Source organism: Syngnathoides biaculeatus, chromosome 4 (genome assembly GCF_019802595.1).
Source record: "Syngnathoides biaculeatus isolate LvHL_M chromosome 4, ASM1980259v1, whole genome shotgun sequence".
NCBI classification, from domain to species: domain Eukaryota; kingdom Metazoa; phylum Chordata; class Actinopteri; order Syngnathiformes; family Syngnathidae; genus Syngnathoides; species Syngnathoides biaculeatus.
Window position 1 is genome coordinate 30,549,760 of NC_084643.1, and position 21,466 is coordinate 30,571,225.

The 21,466-nt window shown below is 40.6% G+C and overlaps 1 protein-coding gene across 1 annotated transcript in view; it reads left to right on the forward strand.

Annotated features, from left to right (window-relative positions):
* bin3 (bridging integrator 3) overlaps positions 1-21,466 on the forward strand; it is a 41,811-nt gene that overhangs the window by 7,930 nt on the left and 12,415 nt on the right. The window contains exons 2-6 of the mRNA XM_061816867.1: positions 2,580-2,628; positions 3,396-3,436; positions 8,863-8,924; positions 10,902-11,038; positions 15,564-15,604. Coding sequence (XP_061672851.1) covers positions 2,580-2,628; positions 3,396-3,436; positions 8,863-8,924; positions 10,902-11,038; positions 15,564-15,604 — 330 coding nt within the window. The remainder of the gene's footprint in view (positions 1-2,579; positions 2,629-3,395; positions 3,437-8,862; positions 8,925-10,901; positions 11,039-15,563; positions 15,605-21,466) is intronic.

Sequence of the window (21,466 nt, forward strand, 5' to 3'; positions counted from 1 at the left end):
AGTTTTCAGTTCTTGATGCTCAACCAGAATGCTCTACCGCCTCAAAATTATTTTTATACATATTTTTCTTTTTTTTTTTCAATTTCTATTCTTAATATTACTTCTCTTGTTACTAATTTATTGTCTAGTTGTTGTTTTAAGTTATATTTAAAAGTGAGTTTTGGTAGTTGAATAAATACCAATTTTTTAAATTCATGAAAAAAATGTTTATTAATCAGGATCTCATTATCAATCAAAACGATCATGATTTTTTTTTTTCAGAATTGCACAGGTCTGCAGTGAAAAATGTATTAAATTATTTGATTAAATTTACTGCTATTACAGCCAAATTATTTGTTTTGACAGTGATTGGAAGATCTCACGAATTATCGCATTCAGCAGAATAAAACCCCTTAGCAGCCATAATTATACAGTGCACTGCATCAAAACACAATCATTTTTGGCATGTCAATTTTAAGTAAATATTTAAATAATTTTGTAAATGATTTGGTTTTTTTTATAAAAGGATTAATTTATGCAGTTGCAGTGCCTTGATTTTTCGTGAGGTTAGTGCAGAGTCATCGCCGCGAATGCATTTGTACCAATAATTGATAACTAGTAAAACTGGCATGAATAATTCATTAAGAAAATATATTGTACCATGTGAAAGGAGCAACAACTGTCTCGTCTCAAAATCAGTTCCATTAACAGTGCTAAAGTAGTTAAGGGGAGACAAACTACAACTTAAAACTTCCCCTTTGTGACAAGCACCACTCCCCAAATTAAAACCCAGTTGTGCTAATTGTCATTAACATAATAGTCATTAACTTATGACAAGGGAGATGGAATAAATACCTGAGTGGACACTTTCCTTGTTGACTCGCCTTATGGGAAGATGTGTGCCCAAAAAAACACGATTAATCATTTAGCAGTCATTGTGCACATTCTTGCTTTTACATACTTGGTTAATTGTCTTGTTGGCTTGTGTCTCTTTTTATTTTTAGTTTGTTTTTTTTTCCTGGGGGGGGTTGAAATGTCATCATGTGGAGAACTACCTCACACGTGATGATTTCGCATTCCTTCCTGGTTGCCTCCATCACACCCTCCCTTTTCCATCTCATTAGACTACACACCTTTCTTTTGACGCAGCTGCTGCCTCACCCTGCCTGTCAGACGCAACTGTCCATCACATAGCTTAGATTTCAGCCTATTAACGCAGTGTCAATGACAACCCGGCAGCTAGCGCTTTGGTAAGGCACTGTTGCTTTCAGAAAGCGCTCTGATGGTGCGGAGATACTTATTAAAGCTCTGGCTTGGGTTTTGAAATGGGGATAAAAGAGTGTGTTTTAACTAAGGATGACTCGTGTTCTTTTGCCAAAACTCATGTGGGGCTCAGATTTTTTTTTTTCCCTTTCCAACAGTGTAGCAAAGTTTCAGTTAACATATTCACTCAATTGCACGGAATGTCAGGCATTTATTAAGGGGCAAGGCATTAATTAGTTTTACAACCTTTATTGAGCCAAGGCACATTTTACAGATTTGAAGAATGTCATTACAGACAACCAAACAAAAATGTCACAAAAAATGTATACTAGTGTAGACTGTACTAGTAGAGGTCTCATCTGTATTTACTCATGCATTTAGTCGCATATTGTAAAATCTTGGCTTATTCACGAAGATGATACATTTGCAGGAATTGGAAGAAAAACATACATCAAGCTCTCCTTCAACACCTCCGCCATCGTTTGGAAGAACGTTTAATTGTTCTGCCTGTCACTCTTTTGGTGGCTGGCATAAATGATGAACGACTTTACATAACTTGCAAATACAGTGATTTTTGGACCAATGAAATGAAATTGGATAATGTGGTTGGGAATCACTGACTTTGAGAAAGACCTTTGTTATTATTATTACTTTTTTCCCCCGCCTACAAATCACCATCCAGCTGTGTGTACACCCAACAGCCTTTTTTTATATGGCTGAATTTTCCCAATAAATTTAAGAATATAGAGATGTTCTGTGCCAGATTATATATTATCTTTGAAACTAATTTCCATCTGCAGTCCCAGTGCTAGGTCAAAAATTTAGATTTTAGTTGAAAGAAATTAGAAGCAGCAAAACGTATGTGCATTACACACATAACATCGTGAAAGAGGCATTAGTAAAGTTATGACAGCAATTTGCTGACATTTTTGGGGGGTATTAATTTAAAATGAAACATCATTATTAAGTTGGGGGATTGTGTCTCTTAAGCTCTGTTTAAAAACGGATTTCTAAAAAAAAATGTGCTAGTACTTTCAATGCCCAGTTCCATGTGGGGGTTTCATGCTTTAGCCCTGATTTGACAATCACGCTTTTGTGTGAAAAGACAATTCTCAGCAAGGGTCACGTACTAAAGTCCTGCTGGAGTCATCTGAGATAGAAAGACAGGTACAGTTTTAGTAAATGTATGTGGTTCTGTGTGAGGAAGCAGGACTAAGCAGCTTCAAATTTTTCTTGTCAGGGGTCTTAATTCTCGTTCACTCTGTAGACTTGGACTCTCCACCAATTAGTCACTCATCGTGCACCTGATGACAGACAGACATTGTTTGTCATTACAGGATTCCCTTCAAGATCGGGCAGCCAAAGAAGCAAATTATCTCCAAAACTGTAAGTTACCAGAAGAACCGCAATTGCCCTCAGTGTGTACTCGTACAACGTGGTCAGTTATTTAAATAATAACCCTCAGTGTTCAACTTTGCACACGATGATAGATCTGAGCAATCAGTGGAAGTGTGTAGAGGTGGTTTATCTTGAAGTGACCATGAGTAGGTGTTCCACCTACCAAACCACTTCCCCTGTAATGGAGCGTTGGTCCACTCTGGTCACTGGCCGCTTCCTGTTACTTCCTGGACAATATCAGGAAGAGGCTTTGTGGTTGCCTTTCTTTCGACTAAACTCCCTCGTTGTTTGAGCGGCTATGTTTACGTACGTGGGCTCAAAGTGACCACAGGTTGGGAAGCCATGCTGCCTCCTCAACCTGCTCCAACATATCTTGTTTAGAGGCATGGTCGCACAAACTCTATCATCCTTCGTGAATGTAACTTGATTTACTAAATAAATTACTCTTTAAATCAAATGACGGATCTACTGTGCCCAAAGAACATTGGAATGAAGTGATCAAACGCGAGGCTTGTCTTAACCGACAAAACAGTGGTTGTTTTCAATCATATAATGATGTCAAATTGGTCCAAACATCCGTCCTCAGATTGTGTACAATGGAAATTCAGATGTAAAATGGGTTTCTTGGCTTTTATTTTATCTCCCTTGTGACGTTCCAAATTATTAAATTCTTACTGTTTGCTCAGACCTTGTGATTGGCCATCTGGTGTGATCATATCATTTAAATGGTGTTAAATAATTATATTTCTTTCCAGGTTGAAAGGGACTTTGAGAGAGAATATGACAAGCTCCAGAAGTAAGTCACCATTTTAAATTAAGGTTAATTTCTTCATTCTTTCTGTTTAAAATGTCGAGTTGTTGAAATCAAAACTGAATGCTTTAGGTTTTTTTAGCATTAAAACCCAAATTCTGAGAGTACCGGTAGTTATTTTCATTAGCTTATAACATTCTGTTCTTGGGGGGAAAAAAACAAACAAACTGTGAATTGTGGACCAGTCTTGATTTTTTTTTTATTTCGAAAATGTTAATCTACCACAAGATATCTAACAGGCTATCCACACATCTTTAAAAGACATCCCAAATTTTACAAAACAAAAGACTTAATGTTATTATTAACTGTAACATAACGCTTAAAACCGCCGTTTAGAAGTTTTGAAAATGCCCTGGACACAGTGTTGCCATATCTTTCGGTGAAATGTTTATAAAGTACTACATATTTTAGTTTAAATGTGATGCCCACGACCTGAAACATCAGCAATGATTGGTTTGGGGAATTATGCTGTGTAAAATTTTTTATCTAAATGTCGTCACATGGTTGTGATTTGATGTTGAGGCCATATTGCCCAATCATACTAGTGGGGGGCGAGCGGTCCATTACATGGAGTTGGATATGGCTATCACAGCTTCAGTTTGGCTTCCTTCCTTACTTTCTAGGTTTCCAGTATAAAAAGGAAAAAAAAAACCCTGAAATAATTATTCGATTTGGATCCAAACACTAATAAAGCTGCGTTGATTAGTTTTCATTTTTCCTGAATAACTGAGCGCTACTTGAAACCAGAAAACTCCCCAAGGGTCCAGTGGAATCAATGGAAAAGTAGTAGGAGGACCCTTCATCTGTGAGGTGTGGCGCCGTTAGATCGTACACATGAGTCAAAGGAGCAGGCATGTGCTGGCATTGTGGTGCTCCACCCTCAAGATTCTTATCAATGCATAAAGGCACATCTGTCACATACAAAGCAGTGGTTCCTGTTTAGTGTATGGGTAATGAAATGTTTTTTTTCCATTCAATTACTGTTTGGTCACATTATTTTTATACGTGACGTCCCTATAACATGAAAATAAATTTGACACACTCCAGAGAAGTTATTATCTCGATTTCTAATTACCTAATTACTTCCAGTGGGTTAACTTCACAAATAAAGCATATAAGCAAACAAAGTTCACAAAAAATTACTATTACATGAAATCATCTTGAACGCAAGTGACTTCATGTCAAGTTCCCAATTTCAATTTAATGCATCAAATTTTAGAAGGATAGGATTGTCTTTTTTCCTGATTTCAAGTGACACCCGGGATTTGCAATACAGAAATATACATTAATACCTATACATTACAAATATTAAACATAGTATACTTTTTAGGGTGGCATGGTGGATCAGCTGAAAATGCAACATTAACTGGACACTCTAAATTGCCCCTCTGTATGATTGTGAGTACGGCTGTTTGTCTCTATGTGCCCTGCGATTGGCTGGCCAACCAGTTCACGGTGTACCCCGCCTCCTGGCCGTTGACAGCAGAGATAGGCTCCAGCACTCCTCGCTATCCTTGTGAGGATAAGCGGCTTAGAAAATAGATGGATGATGGAGTATACTTTTTAGTTGATTCAGACCCACTCTTCTCCATCAATGATATAAAATTAGGGTAACCGCCACATTACCCCCTTACCACATTTACCATTGATCAGATCGGTTTATTATGACAATAATGCAGATTGCCAATGAGCATAAAATGCTAATACTCATACAATACAGATCAAGCCGAACAGATTGGTGTAAAGTCTAGTTTGAAAAATGTTATAAACTGTAATTTAAGATTGATGCATTGAATATGTCATGATAAAACCAGTGTACCACTGTTCATTTTATTTGGCCCTTATTTGGTTTAAGAGGGACTTATTTCTAAGTTCTAATTTGCCACATACGGGGATTGTGCGAAATTATGTATTTATTTATTTATTTTTCAAAATATTATTTTTACTGGAAAGTTGCTGCTTGGTGGAGTTGACATTGGGGCAGTGGGTCAAGGAGCAGCAGCTGTTCCATGAGGCCAACCTATTAGCACCTTTTGGAAAGTGCTTGAAGCCTCACCTGACTCTCCTCACCCGCACTCACTTGCTCTCTGTCAGTGCTGAGAGCAGCAAATATGCAACAACACAGCCTGAGAGAGACTGTCAAGTAGGAGTGACTACGCCAAACATGAATTCATCAAGTGCGCCAACCAAGTAGTGTTGTTTGTTTACACTGTGGCGTGCTTTTCACTGATGACGGTGAGGAAGTCTATCTCCAAAGTTGATCTCTACAAATGGTTTTTAAGAATGCGAGGCGCACTTGAGTTGCATGTTTTTAGTTTTATTTCTTATTTCCTACGGTCATAACAATCAGGGGTAATGTGGTGTGTCCAATCCCAACAGCACACACAGGAAGCAGCTCTGCAATTGCCAGATACTGATTAAATCCTGCCAAAAGTATTGCTAATAATGTTGGCTGTAGCATTTTAATATTAAAAACACATTTGTGACTATGAGAAAATGAAGCTTGTGATTGCTTCAGAGGACATCTGATGCAGCCCGTGAGACCCACTTGCATCTAATTGGTGAGAGTGATATAAGAAGTTACTGTGGAGATTGTTCTGACAGAGCTGTGCTGTGAACAATAAGGCGTCGCGTTGCATCATTCGCCGCACATGACATTTTTGGAACAAACCCCCATCTGGTCGCTGGCGATTCTCTGTGAAATCTTTGAAAACGTCAAGACGCTCAAAAGCGTGGTATGATAGGTATTAATTAATGAATCCTCACTACCCCTTAGTCCAGATGTGTCATAGCAATGGCCTGTGGGACAGATCTTGCCCACGCTGTCAAAAAAAAAAAGTCCATTTTGCTGCTTGACGCAGTTATTAATAATTATTATTGTTACATGGGCTTCACAATGTGTTGCACTTTAATTGTAGAAAAAAAGTGCAAACTTCTTAAAAAAAAATAAAAAAAACAATTGAAGGAAATCTAAAAAAGCATTTATTAAATGCACAGACACTGTTTTCCATAACACTGTCAAGTGTGAAAACAAGTTTAGCGCCGTTAATAATGGGAGCAAACACACTTTTAAAAAAATATTTTTCTTCTTTTTACACATTTTAGGCATTTTTGGGGCATTAACTATCATACAAGTAAAAAAAGTAGTTCTCCTCTTAAGACCTCTATCTCACTGGCGGAGACATTGCAAGGACTGCCTCGACGAGGACTGCCTAGACTGATAAATTGTGGTGACCGCAGGACCCAAATATTGCTTGCACTCTCACCAGAAAGATGTCTGGGAGATGCCTCCAAACAAGGTGGTGACCATTTCATCCAGAAGTTATTGATGTAGGCCTATATACAGTGAATATTCGTTCATTCATTTGCTGTTCCACCTATCCTTACTGTAAATATATACCATAAATATCCATCCATCAAATCATTTTCTGAACCGCTTATCCTTCCTACGGTTTCAGGGGTGCTAGAGCCTATCCCAGCTGACTCTTGCCAAGACGCAGGGTACACCCTGATCTGGTCACCACCCAATCATAGGGCACATAAAACCAAATAACCATTCACATTTACTTTCATAAATGTCCACATATTTTTTTTTTGTGGACTGGGATGAGTGAGGACTTTTGTGAAAGCCACAGTCTTCTCCTTTTCCTTGCCAAATCTTCAGTGCTCTCACCCCGATTCCACATTGGTGTCGGTAAACAGTAAAGAGACTTTCCCACCTGAATTGTTCCAGGCAAAACCTCCATAGTAATTCACAATTTTATGACATTGGCTATCTTATATAATATTCAAACACTCAAAAAGCAACCAGAACGGAGCAATACATCACCCTCTAACATGGCGGTTGCAGATATGTCCAGAGGTGTGTGACGTCATGGGAAAGCTATCCATAGCTACTAGCCAGGCAACAGCTTGTGGCTAGCGCCAGTAGATACGTTAAACCGTAGAGTAACTGAGCTTTAATGAGACTTAAGATCTCGTGATATTTCATACACTGGCCCGTCACTTGCACTCAGTTTCTACTTATTTAGATATAACATAGCCACTCCCAAGACACTGCGATTGCACTGCGAATTTCACTAACTCTTGGCATCCTCCATTTTTGTCCTGTCCCTGTCCTGTCCTTTACTTTGTTTAAACCACCCATGCTAACCTTTTCCGACCCAGCCCACTCAGAGAATCGTTCTGAACTGGAATTGAAATGAGGGACTGAAATTGCTCAAGTTCAAACAATGAACCTTAATTATTATTCACATTACCATAGAGGGAGTCAATGAAACTCCCCTGTTGCACGGAGTAGACAGATCTGTCATTTTGCTTGTCCAAGCAGATGAACAGGACAAGGTTTGGAAAAAATATATAAATACAAATCTTCTAAGACTTGTCTCTCACATGATCACACCTGATCACAGTTGGCCGTTGGCCTTAAAATTTCTGAATTGCTCTCCTCTTTTGGGGACATTTTCAGTCCATCGATTCAATAACGAATTCAGTTAAATGAGTACAAATGTAGATCTTCTCTGGCCCGCAGTTTTTTTTTTAACCAACCCACTCAAAAATGAACAACCGCAACCAAACAAATCCATTGTTTTAGTGACGATAATATGGAGCTGTGTGGGTATCTCATTATGTAACTGAATCAATTGTAGGTGCATGATTCTAAAGTATCACAGTGCTTATTAGGCTGCAAAAAAGTCAAGTACATTTCTGCCCTTGATGTACAATTCACATAGAATATTCTTCTCATTTTGCCTTTTTGGTCCAATCTTTGTTTCGCTTCGAATTTGTGCTGTTTGTGCGCATACATTACGACCGCCTCATGTCCTTGTCCAACTTCTGTCGTGCACCCACAACTTTGCATGGAATATTCTCCCTCAGATGCTAAATCCAGCAAAGAAAAGCTGTAAATGAAACCTCATTTCCTTGTTCATCAAACCAGGAGGAACGACGTGGCCGTGATCTCAAGGGAGATTGTAAACCCCTCGTTTGCCTCAATTGATATAATGAATGTTGTGTTTCAGCCTCCTTAGTCTGGTAATTGCCATTTTTAACACCCAACAATAGATTATCTATAGTGGAATGATTAAAGACATTAATGCTTTCGGAACAGATATAGTTGATGTTAACAAGAACGCTTACCTGTTTTGTTAATTATCTAAAAGATGCCATAATAACTTTATACGCGGAGTCAATGAAATGTGTAATTTCCTCTTGAAGCACACTTTCCTTTGTCCAAAAGTATTGAGATTCTTCATTAATATTATGATAAATAATGATGTTGAACTCTCATGCTTTGACTTTTTCTACCACTATTTCCTGTTCTTTTGTCTCTCCTGAAGCCATTGACCCATATTTGGTTTTTGTATCGCCACAGCAGATTGTTGCCCATAATCACTCCTCTTGTTTCACAGGCTGGAGGATCAGACGAAAAAGCTTCACAAAGACATGAAGAAGAGCACGGAGGCTGATTTAGGTTGGTTCTGTCACCATCTTCCCACTTTTGTATGCCACCGATCGCTACTTGTGCGGACGCTTGATGTTGATTGGCAAGTTTTTCAAGGCTGCAAAGAGATTTGTCTCGTCTGGGTTTGTTCACCCATGTGCCAGATCTTGAAACAACCCAACAAATAAGATGAAAGAATGCAGAGCACCACCTTTTTTTTTTTTTTTCCCCAGGCAGTTATAGCATGTGTGTGCATGTGTGTTTTTGCCTTCAGAGCTTCCATTTTGGATGTCGTCATTAATGTAGTTGTTAGCCACAAAGAAGGTTTTATGACTGTTATTATTTCATTTCTTTGTGTGGGAGAAGGAAAGATGCAGTGACTTAGATTTCAAAAGCATTTTAATGATAAGTCATCAGCAGAGTCCTCGCTTGGCCCTTATAACCCACATTTTTAACTGCACCATTTAAGACATCACAATAGCATCCAGTAGTAGCTAGCGTGTTACTTGTCAACTGGTGAGAAAAGCACAAACACCGCATCGGGGTAATTAATTGGTCGAAATGGGCCTCAGGAGAGGAGTGTGAAAACAGACCAGTAACTCGTCCGCATTTCGATAAAGGCCATTTTCACCATGGCCCCCTCCTGTCAGCTCACTTCTCCCGCAACACAGCTCATTAATTTTGACACCGAAGCCATAATGTGCCGTGTATGCTCGATGTCTAAACAAAGCGCACGTTAACAGTAATTGGTGCCACCAGTGGCTCGATCCCAAGTGCCGCGGTGAATATTCAACACAATGGTTGACCCCTACAACCTCCTCCGATTTGTATAAATAGAGGCGACAGTGGCCATAATTTAAGATTACTTTAGTATTTTATGTTGGACTCATTAATGTTTTACATGTGACTATCATCCATAAGCTGTTGAAATCATTTGATCAATGAGTGGGTAAAATTGTTGAAATTTGATCTTTTTTTGTTTATTTATTTAGAACCTAGCCATCAATTTTCTACTACAATATTTGAGTATATTTCCTTTTATGTTTGTGAATGTATTTCCTTGAAATGAATGTTTATGTTCACACTGTCAGAGAAGAATTTTCATTTTAGTGTTTAGTGTTTTGAACTATAAAATGTCACCAGCCACTGTATTGAGCTTATTAATAAATGCAATTTATGTTCTATAGTAATAGGTTTACTAATTAATGATGAACTTTTAGCATAATAAAATGCATTTGTACACCACTAACTGCTGCTGAATATTAAATAAGTTACCAGTTCGAGCTGCCAATGTCTATCAATTTCAAAGAAGGACTTCTGATATCGAATTCAGTTTTTTTGTTGCAAATTTAGCCTCTGTCGCTTGCAGGAGGGGAAAATGCCCATTTGCAATCATCTGTAACCTGGAAACAAATTTTGTGGAAATCATTTTTCATTTTTGTGGCAAAATACTGCCTACAATATGCGTGCTATTTATTGTATCATGGAATTGTTTAATTGCAAAAACAGTCCTGTCAGCCAAAAACGGGACCAAAAATAATAATAATAATACAGCCACCACACACTCGCGGCTGAAGCCTAAGTTTTGTATGTTGAAGGACTTTCTAGTCTTGGACTTCTGCTCATTTTCTTCGCTCCCACCAAATCTTGTGATTGGTGTTAGATTTTGTGATTGTTAGCATTTGTGGATCGATAAGATGGGGATGCCCAGTTAAGCTGTGGATCCATCAGTTTCGGGTCAATAAACGTGGAAGAGCAACTGCTACGTCTGTCCAGTGCCCTCCGAAGAGCAGACTTTTCCACCAAAACAGGAGCATCAATTTAATAAAGGTTATTTGAGTTTTGGGGCATCATAGTTTGTTGTATCTTTAGTTTAAAGTATTAATATAGGAAATTATAATGAGGTTTAGAGGAATGTCAATTATTTGCGAAACTATGACATACGGGGTCAACATCAATGTATAAAAATGTGATGATATCCTTCATTCATTTGAATGTTTTCCTCAGCCATGTCGAAGGCAGCGGTGAAGATCTCAGCAGACCTTCTGGGTAACCCGCTATGTGAGCAGGATCAGTCTTTCTTCGAGTCCATGACAGCCTTGGACACAGCCATGAAGACCATGGACTCCTTCAACCAGGAGAAGGTCAGAATCCGATTCTATCACGCTGTCTTTAGTATTCTTGACTTTTTTTTTTAACGCATCATCCCTGTAAACCCAATGTGCGACTTATCTGCTGTGACTCACTGCTCTGTAACACAACTTATACAATAGCGGCATTTGCTGAAAAATATGCACAACAACTTCTGAAGTATGTGCCTTATCAAATTGATGTTTGACGTGTTTATACCAACAGTTCACGCACTGTCTTTTCTGTCTTCCAAAAATAGTTGTATTCATTGCTTGAACTGCTACTGCATAGTTGGTAGATAATCACCTCAAAATGGAAGTTGTGCTTTCAAAAGGGGTTCTAAAGCTATCAAGAGAAATTGAAATTTTTTTGATGTCTGACCATTCTAGCAATTGTTTTCTCTTGCTCTTTTAAAATATTGGGAATCAAGGCTCAGAAACACGTCAAGGGTTTATTCCGTATCCTTGTGTCTTCCGGTGTGAAACTTACGGTTGAGTTTCAACTAAAAGTGCATTTTCCAGTCGGGCTCTATGATAGACATAACAATAGAGACAATGTGTATTTAAAAAAGTAGTACAATCTGTAAGGAAGTAGCTGATAATAAAGGTCATTTCAGCTCGCTTGATTCATAAATAAACCAGCAAGCATAACTGTCTCTTCACAACTTTTCTTCTTCCTTCTAAGAGTCTTGTTGAGATTTTGAAGTAGAATAGGCACCGGTCAGTACCTGTGGTCTCAAACATAGTAACACAACATGCACATCCTCAAAGCACAACTGTGCTATGAAAGATTGAAAAAGATTTGAAAAGCAAAAGCCTTGGCTTTTTTTTTTTTTTTTCTGGGAGTTGATCAACATTGTCTTGTATTTTGCTTTTGCTGTAGCAGCGACCTTTTCCATGGCACTGTTCTTCTAAGGTCAACTTGTGTTGTGTTTCTAAATAGCATTAAACTATCAGTCTTCTTGGAAATGTATTTATTTTTACATTTTTGGGGGGTGGAATCAAATGATGACTCGAACGTCATCAAGGAAGCAAAAACCGCATATTTTGTTTCACGTGATTTCTTTGGAAGCACTGACAGAACTACCACTTCCAACTACAGGACTGGAGTCGTAAGTCGCGTATGTGCACGGAAAGCTGCGTGTAGGCAGTTAATTGCGGGAAATGAGCAGCTGAGTCACATGGTTTTCCTATTAAAACTGTGCAGATGTTCGAAAACCGGAATGAAGTTCTGACAGGAAATTTAAGCTAAAACAGAAGGTAATACTAAAACGAGGATAAATGAAAGTCGAGGTCCCACTATAGATGAATACGTTATGTTAAAGGAGTCATTATGAGCTCACTTTTTGAACAGAGTATTTGTTTTCTTTCAGAAATGCAATGCACCCCCGCATATTTAGCATAAAGGATGAACCTGTCCCCTGTTAAAAATTCTCCCGCTTCTTCACATTTGTTCTTTTTTTTATTTTTTTTTAACCCGGTCGCTGACTTTTTCTAATTTTAGCAGTTATAAGGGAATATCAATTGTTTAAGGTCAGGCTCAGTCCGTATCCACAATAAGCCAACTTTAGGTGCTGGCCCTGTCTCATTAAAGTAAACCTACTGCCCCATATATTTCTGGCCCATTAACTAGTCTGGATTTCATCAAGGTGGGGGTGGAGGTGGTGGAGCCTGAGCTTTGTGACGAGTGAGACTCTGAGGGCTGTCTTTCTTAATCTCATCAGCATACGTATTTGTATCAGCAGGCTGGATTTCGTTGGTGACGACAACAAAAACATTTTAACTCATGCAGGCAGCAGTTCATATGTTTGACTTGTGTGTCTGGTGCATGACCATCTCCAAACACAACTACCGTAATTTCCGGCCTAAAAGCCATGACTTTTTTCACACGCTTTCGACCCTGAGGTTTATGCGGTAATGCGGCAAAAAAAAAATTCTAACGGCCGCCAGGGGGCACTCGAGCGGAAAAGGTAAGCGTGAGGCCAGTGGAATATATGTGCCGAGGAAGTGACTTTTACTGGTCCTGCCCTGTTAGCACTGCGGTAGCGTGTTACTGCCGTGTCTGTCTGTCCGAGTGATTTTTGCCGGTATTTTGTTTTTAACCAGCCCTGTTAGCTAGCGTTAGCACGGCGGTGCTAGCGTTAAACTCTGTGTACCGACTTTCTTTGTAAATATCTCGTATTTCAATGTGGGTTTCAATGCACTTGCGGCTTTTACACACCTGTGGCCTATGTATCTACCAAATGGTATTTCCTTTACAAATGTACTGTGTGAGCTTTATAACCAGTTGCGCTCTGTAGGCCGGGAATTATGGTAATTGTATACAAGCAATTAAAAAGTGCATTTTTTTGTAACCCCCCCCCCATGAAACTAGTGTAAATTTGTCGCATTTCCAAGATAGATTTTAACTACAGTAGTTTTTTCAGGTACGAAATTTCAGATTGCCTCATCATAATTAACCCAACTGGAATGCACTCGCCACATATTTTATGGGTCGAATTGGCTTGAGTTCAGTCTTTTCCCTTTTTTTTTCACGTCGTTCATTTTGTCTATATCTTCAATAAAGTTGTCTTATCTCCATTGCAGCACTGTTCGAAAGTCAGTGAGCACAATGTACAACTTTTCTTTCGATGGAAAAGCTTTTTGATATCTAAACGGAGTGCAGTGATGTTGGATCGTGATTCAGCCAGACTCTTGTCCCGATACGGTACCACTATGGTGATGGACAACCTTTGAATAGGAGAGAAATTGACAGCTCATCACACCTAATATTGCCCCCACTTCCCCTGTCTCACAAAATAAACTTCCTAACCTTCATTCGGTGTCGACTTTTTGTAAAGTGACTAAAGATGACCTCAAGGCACGACATCACGTGCACTTCTCGGTCAGTCTGCTGTTGCTAATCACCTCAGGTTTGCTAGGTGCTTCTCACTTCTCGTGCCGTGCCCGCACATTTCCAGCAGACTGTTGATTCTGACGGCACCCACAGCGGAACCCTGGCGCTCCTGCGAAAACAGACACAAAAGCAGGCACCCTTGGCTCCACTGCGCATCGAGACATGATGTTGCGCCGCGGGGCCCGTGAGTGAGAGAGAGCATCCAGCACATGAAACGTGGAGTGATAATGAAGGCAGCAGTGGCCCAGGTCTGTGTGTTTATTTCTGGGGCTGAGGAGGGCGCGCAGCCCCGCCGGCGCACTGCTACCGAAGCTGAGCCCCAGTGTAGATGGCGGCAGCGAGGTAGAGGATGCTCCGTTTGGAGGGATATTGATTTCCTCTGCGATCTCTGTGTATTTTTGGGAGGCCTGTGTGTCGGGATGGCCTCTGCCCCGTGACTCACTGATGGAGACTGCTGCTTGAGCGCCGGCCTCGGGCTCTGCGGGGCCTCCAAGGAATAGCTCCGCCCCTCCTCTCTGTGGGAAGGGGCAGAGGGTAGAGGGCACCGGCATGCTTAAGCAAATCTGCCGCTGCTCTTCTTCTCCCTCCTCGCCGCATGCTCTCACCTTTTAGAAGCCCGAGCAGCGGGGAGAGGGGGGGGTGGGGGGTTGTTGGTGTGAATATGTAAAACAAAAGACCATGTGAATTCCCATGCACTTGTTTGTCTTTGCTTTCGTTTTTTTTTTTTACCTCCCTCCAACCACAATACAGCAGTTTGCACTTGGAAATGCCTTCTCATAGCCGGTCAGAGCAATTTCACATCGCACAGCTGCGACCTCGCTTCCGTTTTTTCGATTGCCTTATCAGCTGTCCTTCTTCCGATAGCAGACAAATGTATGATAGCTCATCATCATCATCAGCTGACTACTCACATGTCCATCTTTCGATTGTCCTTCTCTCTTCTTCACGTTTACCCTTCTTGAGGTGCTCTGCTACGTTTGGAGCTGTAGCTCTAACCGTCATTGTGTCTTCAACTTCAAATCAACTTTGATTGTTTTGCCAACTTACTGTTCTGAGGCTGGAGGCCTCAAATGAGATGTTCATTTACCTCCATTTAACACACACACACACACACACACACACACAGTATAACCCACCCTCCGCCCTCCTTTCCTCATGCCTGTTAATTCTAGTTACCAGGAGGAAAATATACTGGAAAAAAAACATAAACTGTTATTGTTTAAAATGTTTGTTTGCAAAGAACTTTCATCTTGTATGGCAGCCCACCTTCCACCGGATTTTAAATCAGTGGGGCTTTGCTTTCATGTCCATCCCCTGACAGTCACATCCTTTTGTATATCAAGCTCCGATGAATATTCAGGGGTTTCACCTCAGGGTTTGCATGCAATAAAATCATCACCTAAGTTTTTTTTTTTTTCTTTTTTGGGGGGAGGGGGTTCCCTCCATTCTCACTCTTTCCCACACACATTTCCTCCCTTTTCATGAGTGCTCTGTTGGAAATGTATATTGTCATTTGTGCACTGACATTGCTGCTAATGAGTGAGAAATGTAGCTGAGATTTTGTTTGAGTGTAACCCAATTTGACAGTTTGTAATTTCACCACCTTTTGATGCTGACATGTTTTCTTCTGTATTTACATTGTAGGTCAACCAGATTCAGAAGACTGTTATCGACCCTCTGAAAAAGTAAGAATTTATTTATTTATTTATTTGTTTGTTTGTTCATTTATTTATTTATTTAGAGTGGGTGGGGTTTAAGTTTGGTTTTGCAGGAACCAGACCCTTACTATTTTGTATGTTGCAACTTCTCTACTGCATTATAACTACTCATGGCACATTTCCATTGGCAAACCCATGTTATTTCGATTTCTAATAGGGGTGCAGTGATGCCACTCTTTAAACTTTACTGCTATTGCTATGGAGGTCATATATCAATTTTAACTAGGAGGGATGGAAGTGAATGAGTTTTAAATGTAGCTTGTAATGCGAGGTATTTCAGTTATGTCATGTGTGAGTTTGAACAATTGAGAGTTCTTTGTAAGTAAATGTGTTCCCTCGTGTCCAATGCTGTCAGTTGGAGACGGCACGAAAATATGTCTTATAGCACAAAGCCCAGAGTTTTGTCCGATACCGTTAAACATTTAGAAGGTGATAATAAATAAAGGTACGTGGAAAAATGAGAGATTATATAATGTCATATTTAATGCCGAATTTGATGTCTTCGCCGATAAGAAATTGGACTGTTAATTCTCTTCTGCTTGTCTTGGACAACTGGATAGACAGATGTATCTGGTGAGTGAGTCGTCGATTTACACGGAAGAGTTTGAATTGTAGAAAAGTCTGGACGCATACAAATACTTCATTGCTGCATCTGTTCTCAATCAAGAATAAATCCCACATAGTGATGGAACCACTCGGATTTTTTCAATACAAATACCAATATTTAAATAAATAACCTGCGGTTTTACACAATCTCGCATTCATTAGCTATGATTGGAAATAAAAAGAGGACAGGACCTCCGTACACGGAAGCGTATTGCTACCACACAATAAACTTTGGTAAACCTCTTCGTGACAAATGTTTTTTTTTTTCAAATATGCATTGTTCTCAAATGAGTCTAATGTATATTTTAAAAAAAAAAAAAGAAAATAAACTGCTGGGATAGGCTTCAGTAACAGCCAACAGCACAACAAGTCCCGGGAATTGTGTATATTCTGCTCCGGTTCAATGTCACCCACACTGTCGAGCAGCTCTTTTTGACCTGCAATATGGCGCTGTGAAAATGGTGACGTCACGTCCACGAGCTCTATATAGTCAGCATGCATGCCAGCACATGTTTTAGTGTGTATCTAAGATAGCATATGATGGCACTCACGAGCTAGTGAGGAACAATTGCATTTCACACATGTAAGCAGGAGAAACTTATATTGCCCAAAACACTGGCTGTGTCTTCTTCTTTTCCTTTCGGCTTGTCCCGTTAGGGGTCGCCACAGCGTGTCATCTTTTGCCATCTTAGCCTATCTCCTGCATCTTCTTCTCTAACCCCAACTGCCCTCATGTCTTCCCTCACCACATCCATAAACCTTCTCTTTGGTCTTCCTCTCGCTCTTTTGCCTGGGAGCTCTATCCTCAGCATCCTTCTACCAATATACTCACTCTCTCGCCTCTGAACATGTCCAAACCATCGAAGTCTGCTCTCTCGAATCTTGTCTCCAAAACATCCAGCTTTGGCTGTCCCTCTAATGAGCTCATTTCTAATCCTATCCAACCTGGTCACTCCGAGCGAGAACCTCAACATCTTCATTCCTGCCACCTCCAGTTCAGATTCCTGTTGTTTCTTCAGTGCCACCGTCTCTAATCCGTACATCATGGCCGGCCTCACCACTGTTTTGTAAACTTTGCCCTTCATCCTAGCAGACACTCTTCTGTCACATAACACACCAGACACCTTTCGCCAGCTGTTCCAACCTGCTTGGACCCGTTTCTTCACTTCCTGACCACACTCTCCATTGCTCTGTATTGTTGACCCCAAGTATTTGAAGTCGTCGACCCTCGCTATCTCTTCTCCCTGTAGCCTCACTCTTCCCCCTCCACTTTTCTCATTCACGCACATATATTCTGTTTTACTTCGGCTAATCTTCATTCCTCTCCTTTCCAGTGCATGTCTCCATCTTTCCAATTGTTCCTCTGCATGCTCCCTGCTTTCACTGCATATGACAATATCATCTGCGAACATCATGGTCCAAGGGGATTCCAGTCTAACCTCATCTGTCAGCCTATCCATTACCACTGCAAACAGGAAGGGGCTCAGAGCTGATCCCTGATGCAGTCCCACCTCCACCTTAAATTCCTCTGTCACACCTAAGGCACACCTCACCATTGTTCTGCTGCCATCATACATGTCCTGTACTATTTTAACATACTTCTCTGCCACACCAGACTTACGCATGCAGTACCACAGTTCATCTCTTGGTACTCTGTCATAGGCTTTCTCTAGATCCACAAAGACGCAATGTAGCTCCTTCTGACCTTCTCTGTACTTTTCCACGAGCATCCTCAAGGCAAATAATGCATCTGTGGTACTCTTTCTAGGCATGAAACCTACTGTTGCTCGCAGATACTTACTTCTGTCCTGAGTCTAGCCTCCACTACTCTTTCCCATAACTTCATTGTGTGGCTCATCAACTTTATTCCTCTATAGTTCCCACAGCTCTGAACATCCCCTTTGTTCTTAAAAATGGGAACTAGAACACTTTTCCTCCATTCTTCAGGCATCTTTTCGCCCGCTAGTATTCTGTTGAATAAGTTGGTCAAAAACTCCACAGCCATCTCTCCAAATTGCTTCCATACCTCTACCGGTATGTCATCAGGACCAACTGCCTTTCCAGTTTTCATCCTTTGTAGTGCCTTTCTGACTTCCCCCTTAGTAATCATTCCAAATCCTGGTCCTTCACTCTTGCCTCTTCAACTCTTCCTTCTCTCTCATTTTCTTTATTCATCAACTTCTCAAAGTATTCTTTCCATCTATTTAGTACACTACCGGCACCAGTCAACACATTTCCATCTCTATCCTTAATCACCCTGACCTGCTGCACATCCTTCCCATCTCTATCCCTCTGTCTGGCCAACCTGTAGAGATCCTTTTCTCCTTCTTTCGTGTCCAACCTGGTGTACATGTCTTCATATGCCTCTTGTTTAGCCTTTGCCACCTCTACCTTTGCCCTACGTCGCATCTCGATGTACTCCTTTCGCCTCTCCTCAGTCCTCTCAGTATCCCACTTCTTCTTCGCTAATCTCTTTCCTTGTATGACTCCCTGTATTTTGGGGTTCCACCACCAAGTCTCCTTCTCCCCTTTCCTACCAGATGACACACCAAGTACACTGGCTGTGTAAGCTGGTCATTACTGACGATGTTGTACACACTCATGGTGACAGATCAAAACTAAAATTATCAAACCACAGCAAACAGAATAGCAGAACTGTCAAATAATAGAACAAATAAAAGAAGGACTTAAGAAATAGACACAAAGCATGCACTTTAAATGTCATTTACATCCTCCCAGCATAGTTTGCGGCACTACTGCATACATTCCCTTGAAGCTCTGGCGTTATCGTTGTCAATGGATATCTGGTAATATTTTCAAGCCAGTGTACAGACAAAGCCAGTATTGGTGCATCCTTAATTTCTGATCAGTGGTCATCATGGCTCGTAAGCCCTGTCACTCATTAGTCGAGCAATTTCATATTTGTCGTCACATTTGAGGATGAAATATATACACACACACACAAAGTTGAGCTTCCCCTGTTTACACCTTCGCTCTGGATGCTACCTTATTATCCTCCACTTTGTTGTCAGTGGTCTGACTTCTTACTGCACTCAGTCTCTCCTCAAATAAAATGTGTCCTTGCCAGGAAATAAATGCGGGGGACCCCGTTTCTCTGTTACTGTTTGTTAGCATGTGTCATTGTGATTGATGTGTTCACAATTTCCCTGGCAGCGAAACAGATCCACAACAAAACCTTTGTATGATTTCGTGTCCTAATAAATACTTTCCAATGTGAAAAGTGTAGTCAAGGACCGGAAGTCCTGCAGTGGGCTATTGTAAAAGAGAACAAGGGTCAGACCAGTGCTGCTGTGTGTCTGGAAGACAGTTTATATGGTTCTTATTCCTACTAGTCGCCCCCATCTGAGCAGGCAGCGAGTGCTATTCCATTCCTTCTGCTGTGTTTTTTTTTTTTTTTTTTTTTTTTTATAAACACACACACAAGGCATGCAAAGCAGAGGTACTTAAGGGAGTGGTTGGATGCTCCCACTCATCTTCCGGAGGGCTTGTTAAGGTTTTGCTTCCTCCCGTGACTCCTCCCAGGACTTTAAGCATATGCTGCTGAAGAGAGCGATGCCCCCCCCACCTCACCCCACCCCACCCCACACACACACAAAAGCATTTAATGGAATTGAAACATTCACCAGCACATTAAAAAATAAACCAAACAAAGAGCACAGATTCCTTTGAAGACACGTGGGCCACCGTTGGTGTACAAGTTAGCCCTTTCTTTTCTGCTTTGCTCTGGTGGCGGAGAAATGACAGGATGGAATGGTTCTAATTTCCTCTTCCTGGTGGGCGGCAGGCGGACGTGTGGGCCGGCTCAGAATATGGCAAAGGGCCCAGCTTCCTGGGCCCAGAACAGCGACTCGGTTGAGAAAAGAGAAGTGTCACAAGACGCTGCTCGCTCTCAAGCATACTTAAGCATCCAAAGCTGTGAAATTTGCCATTTACACGATCGCAATCCCAAACTTTTAATGTCATCTCTTCATTCATTAATGTATTTTGAACACAGTGCGAGTTATTAGTATATCCCACTGTCCATAGTGCCTAAAAGCTACTATAATTTTTTAAAGCTTCCATTAAGATTCCATTAGTCCCCTCACTAATGAATATTTCCCCATTGTTTACTTAGCATCTAAATACTATTAGGGATTTTGTGTTTGAGAGAAAAGTTAATATTAATGGAAAGACTTCAACAATATGCGTGTGAGAGAAATTAGTCGTGTTAAGTTACCTCCTTTATAATGCGTGTTCCCTTCTTTATAATGTCAGTACTTATACTTAAAAGTATGCTGGAAACACACACACTCTCGCTTCTGCGGTCTCAGCCTCTGTCTTTTCTATCTTGTCGCCCAGATGTGCACTTAATCCACTCAGTGGGGTCCCTGAATGACATCACGGTGTTTATGTAAGGGGAGGGGATGGGAGTGCGTGGGCATGGAGGCATTTGGTTTATCTGGCCCTCCTAACCTTACCCTTTGTACGCTTTTATGGTAAATCAAGTCCGTTTGGAGATTTGTGCCTTGGCTTGAGCTGGGACTCCCCCTGGTTTAGGCCTAGAACCAACTGGACTTGTGTGCCTTAATTATGTCGTTAGGACAATTTTTATGGATTTCCAGAACTTGGTTTCGAGTCATCCAATCCAGTAGAGCATTTTAAGGTCACAAACAATTCGATATCCTCTGATTTGGTCAAATTTTAAAACCAATGTCATTTTTTTCTAATCAAGGAAAGCTTTAAGTGACAAAGTGTAAAGAGAAGTTAATTGGTCTATGACTCAAAGATAAAGCTACTCATGATTTATTGACATGACTTAGGCAAAGCATTTAAGCGTGCGCAATAGAGGCTTGCTAAAGGTGAGCCAACGACGTCATCAGCCTTTGTTTTCATCAGTAACGATCTTCACTGCATTATTATTATCATATCATATCATTATTCTAAGAAAAACTGTGTACTCATAATGTTGCTCGTAAGCATTTGAAATGTTATCAGCTTCTTCCCTAATGTTTTGCGATCAAAGTTAAGCGGACTATTCATGGTTTAAACTTTTAATAATTAATAGAGGTAGTTATAATCACTTATGGAGGAGCATCAATTATTCAAAGATTTTAACTGCTCGGGATCGGGTTCGTTCCCCAATCTGATGCTAAAGGCCATCAACTGTATATCCATCCATCCAAGCCCCTTATCCTCACAAGGGTCGCGGGGAGTGCTGTAGCC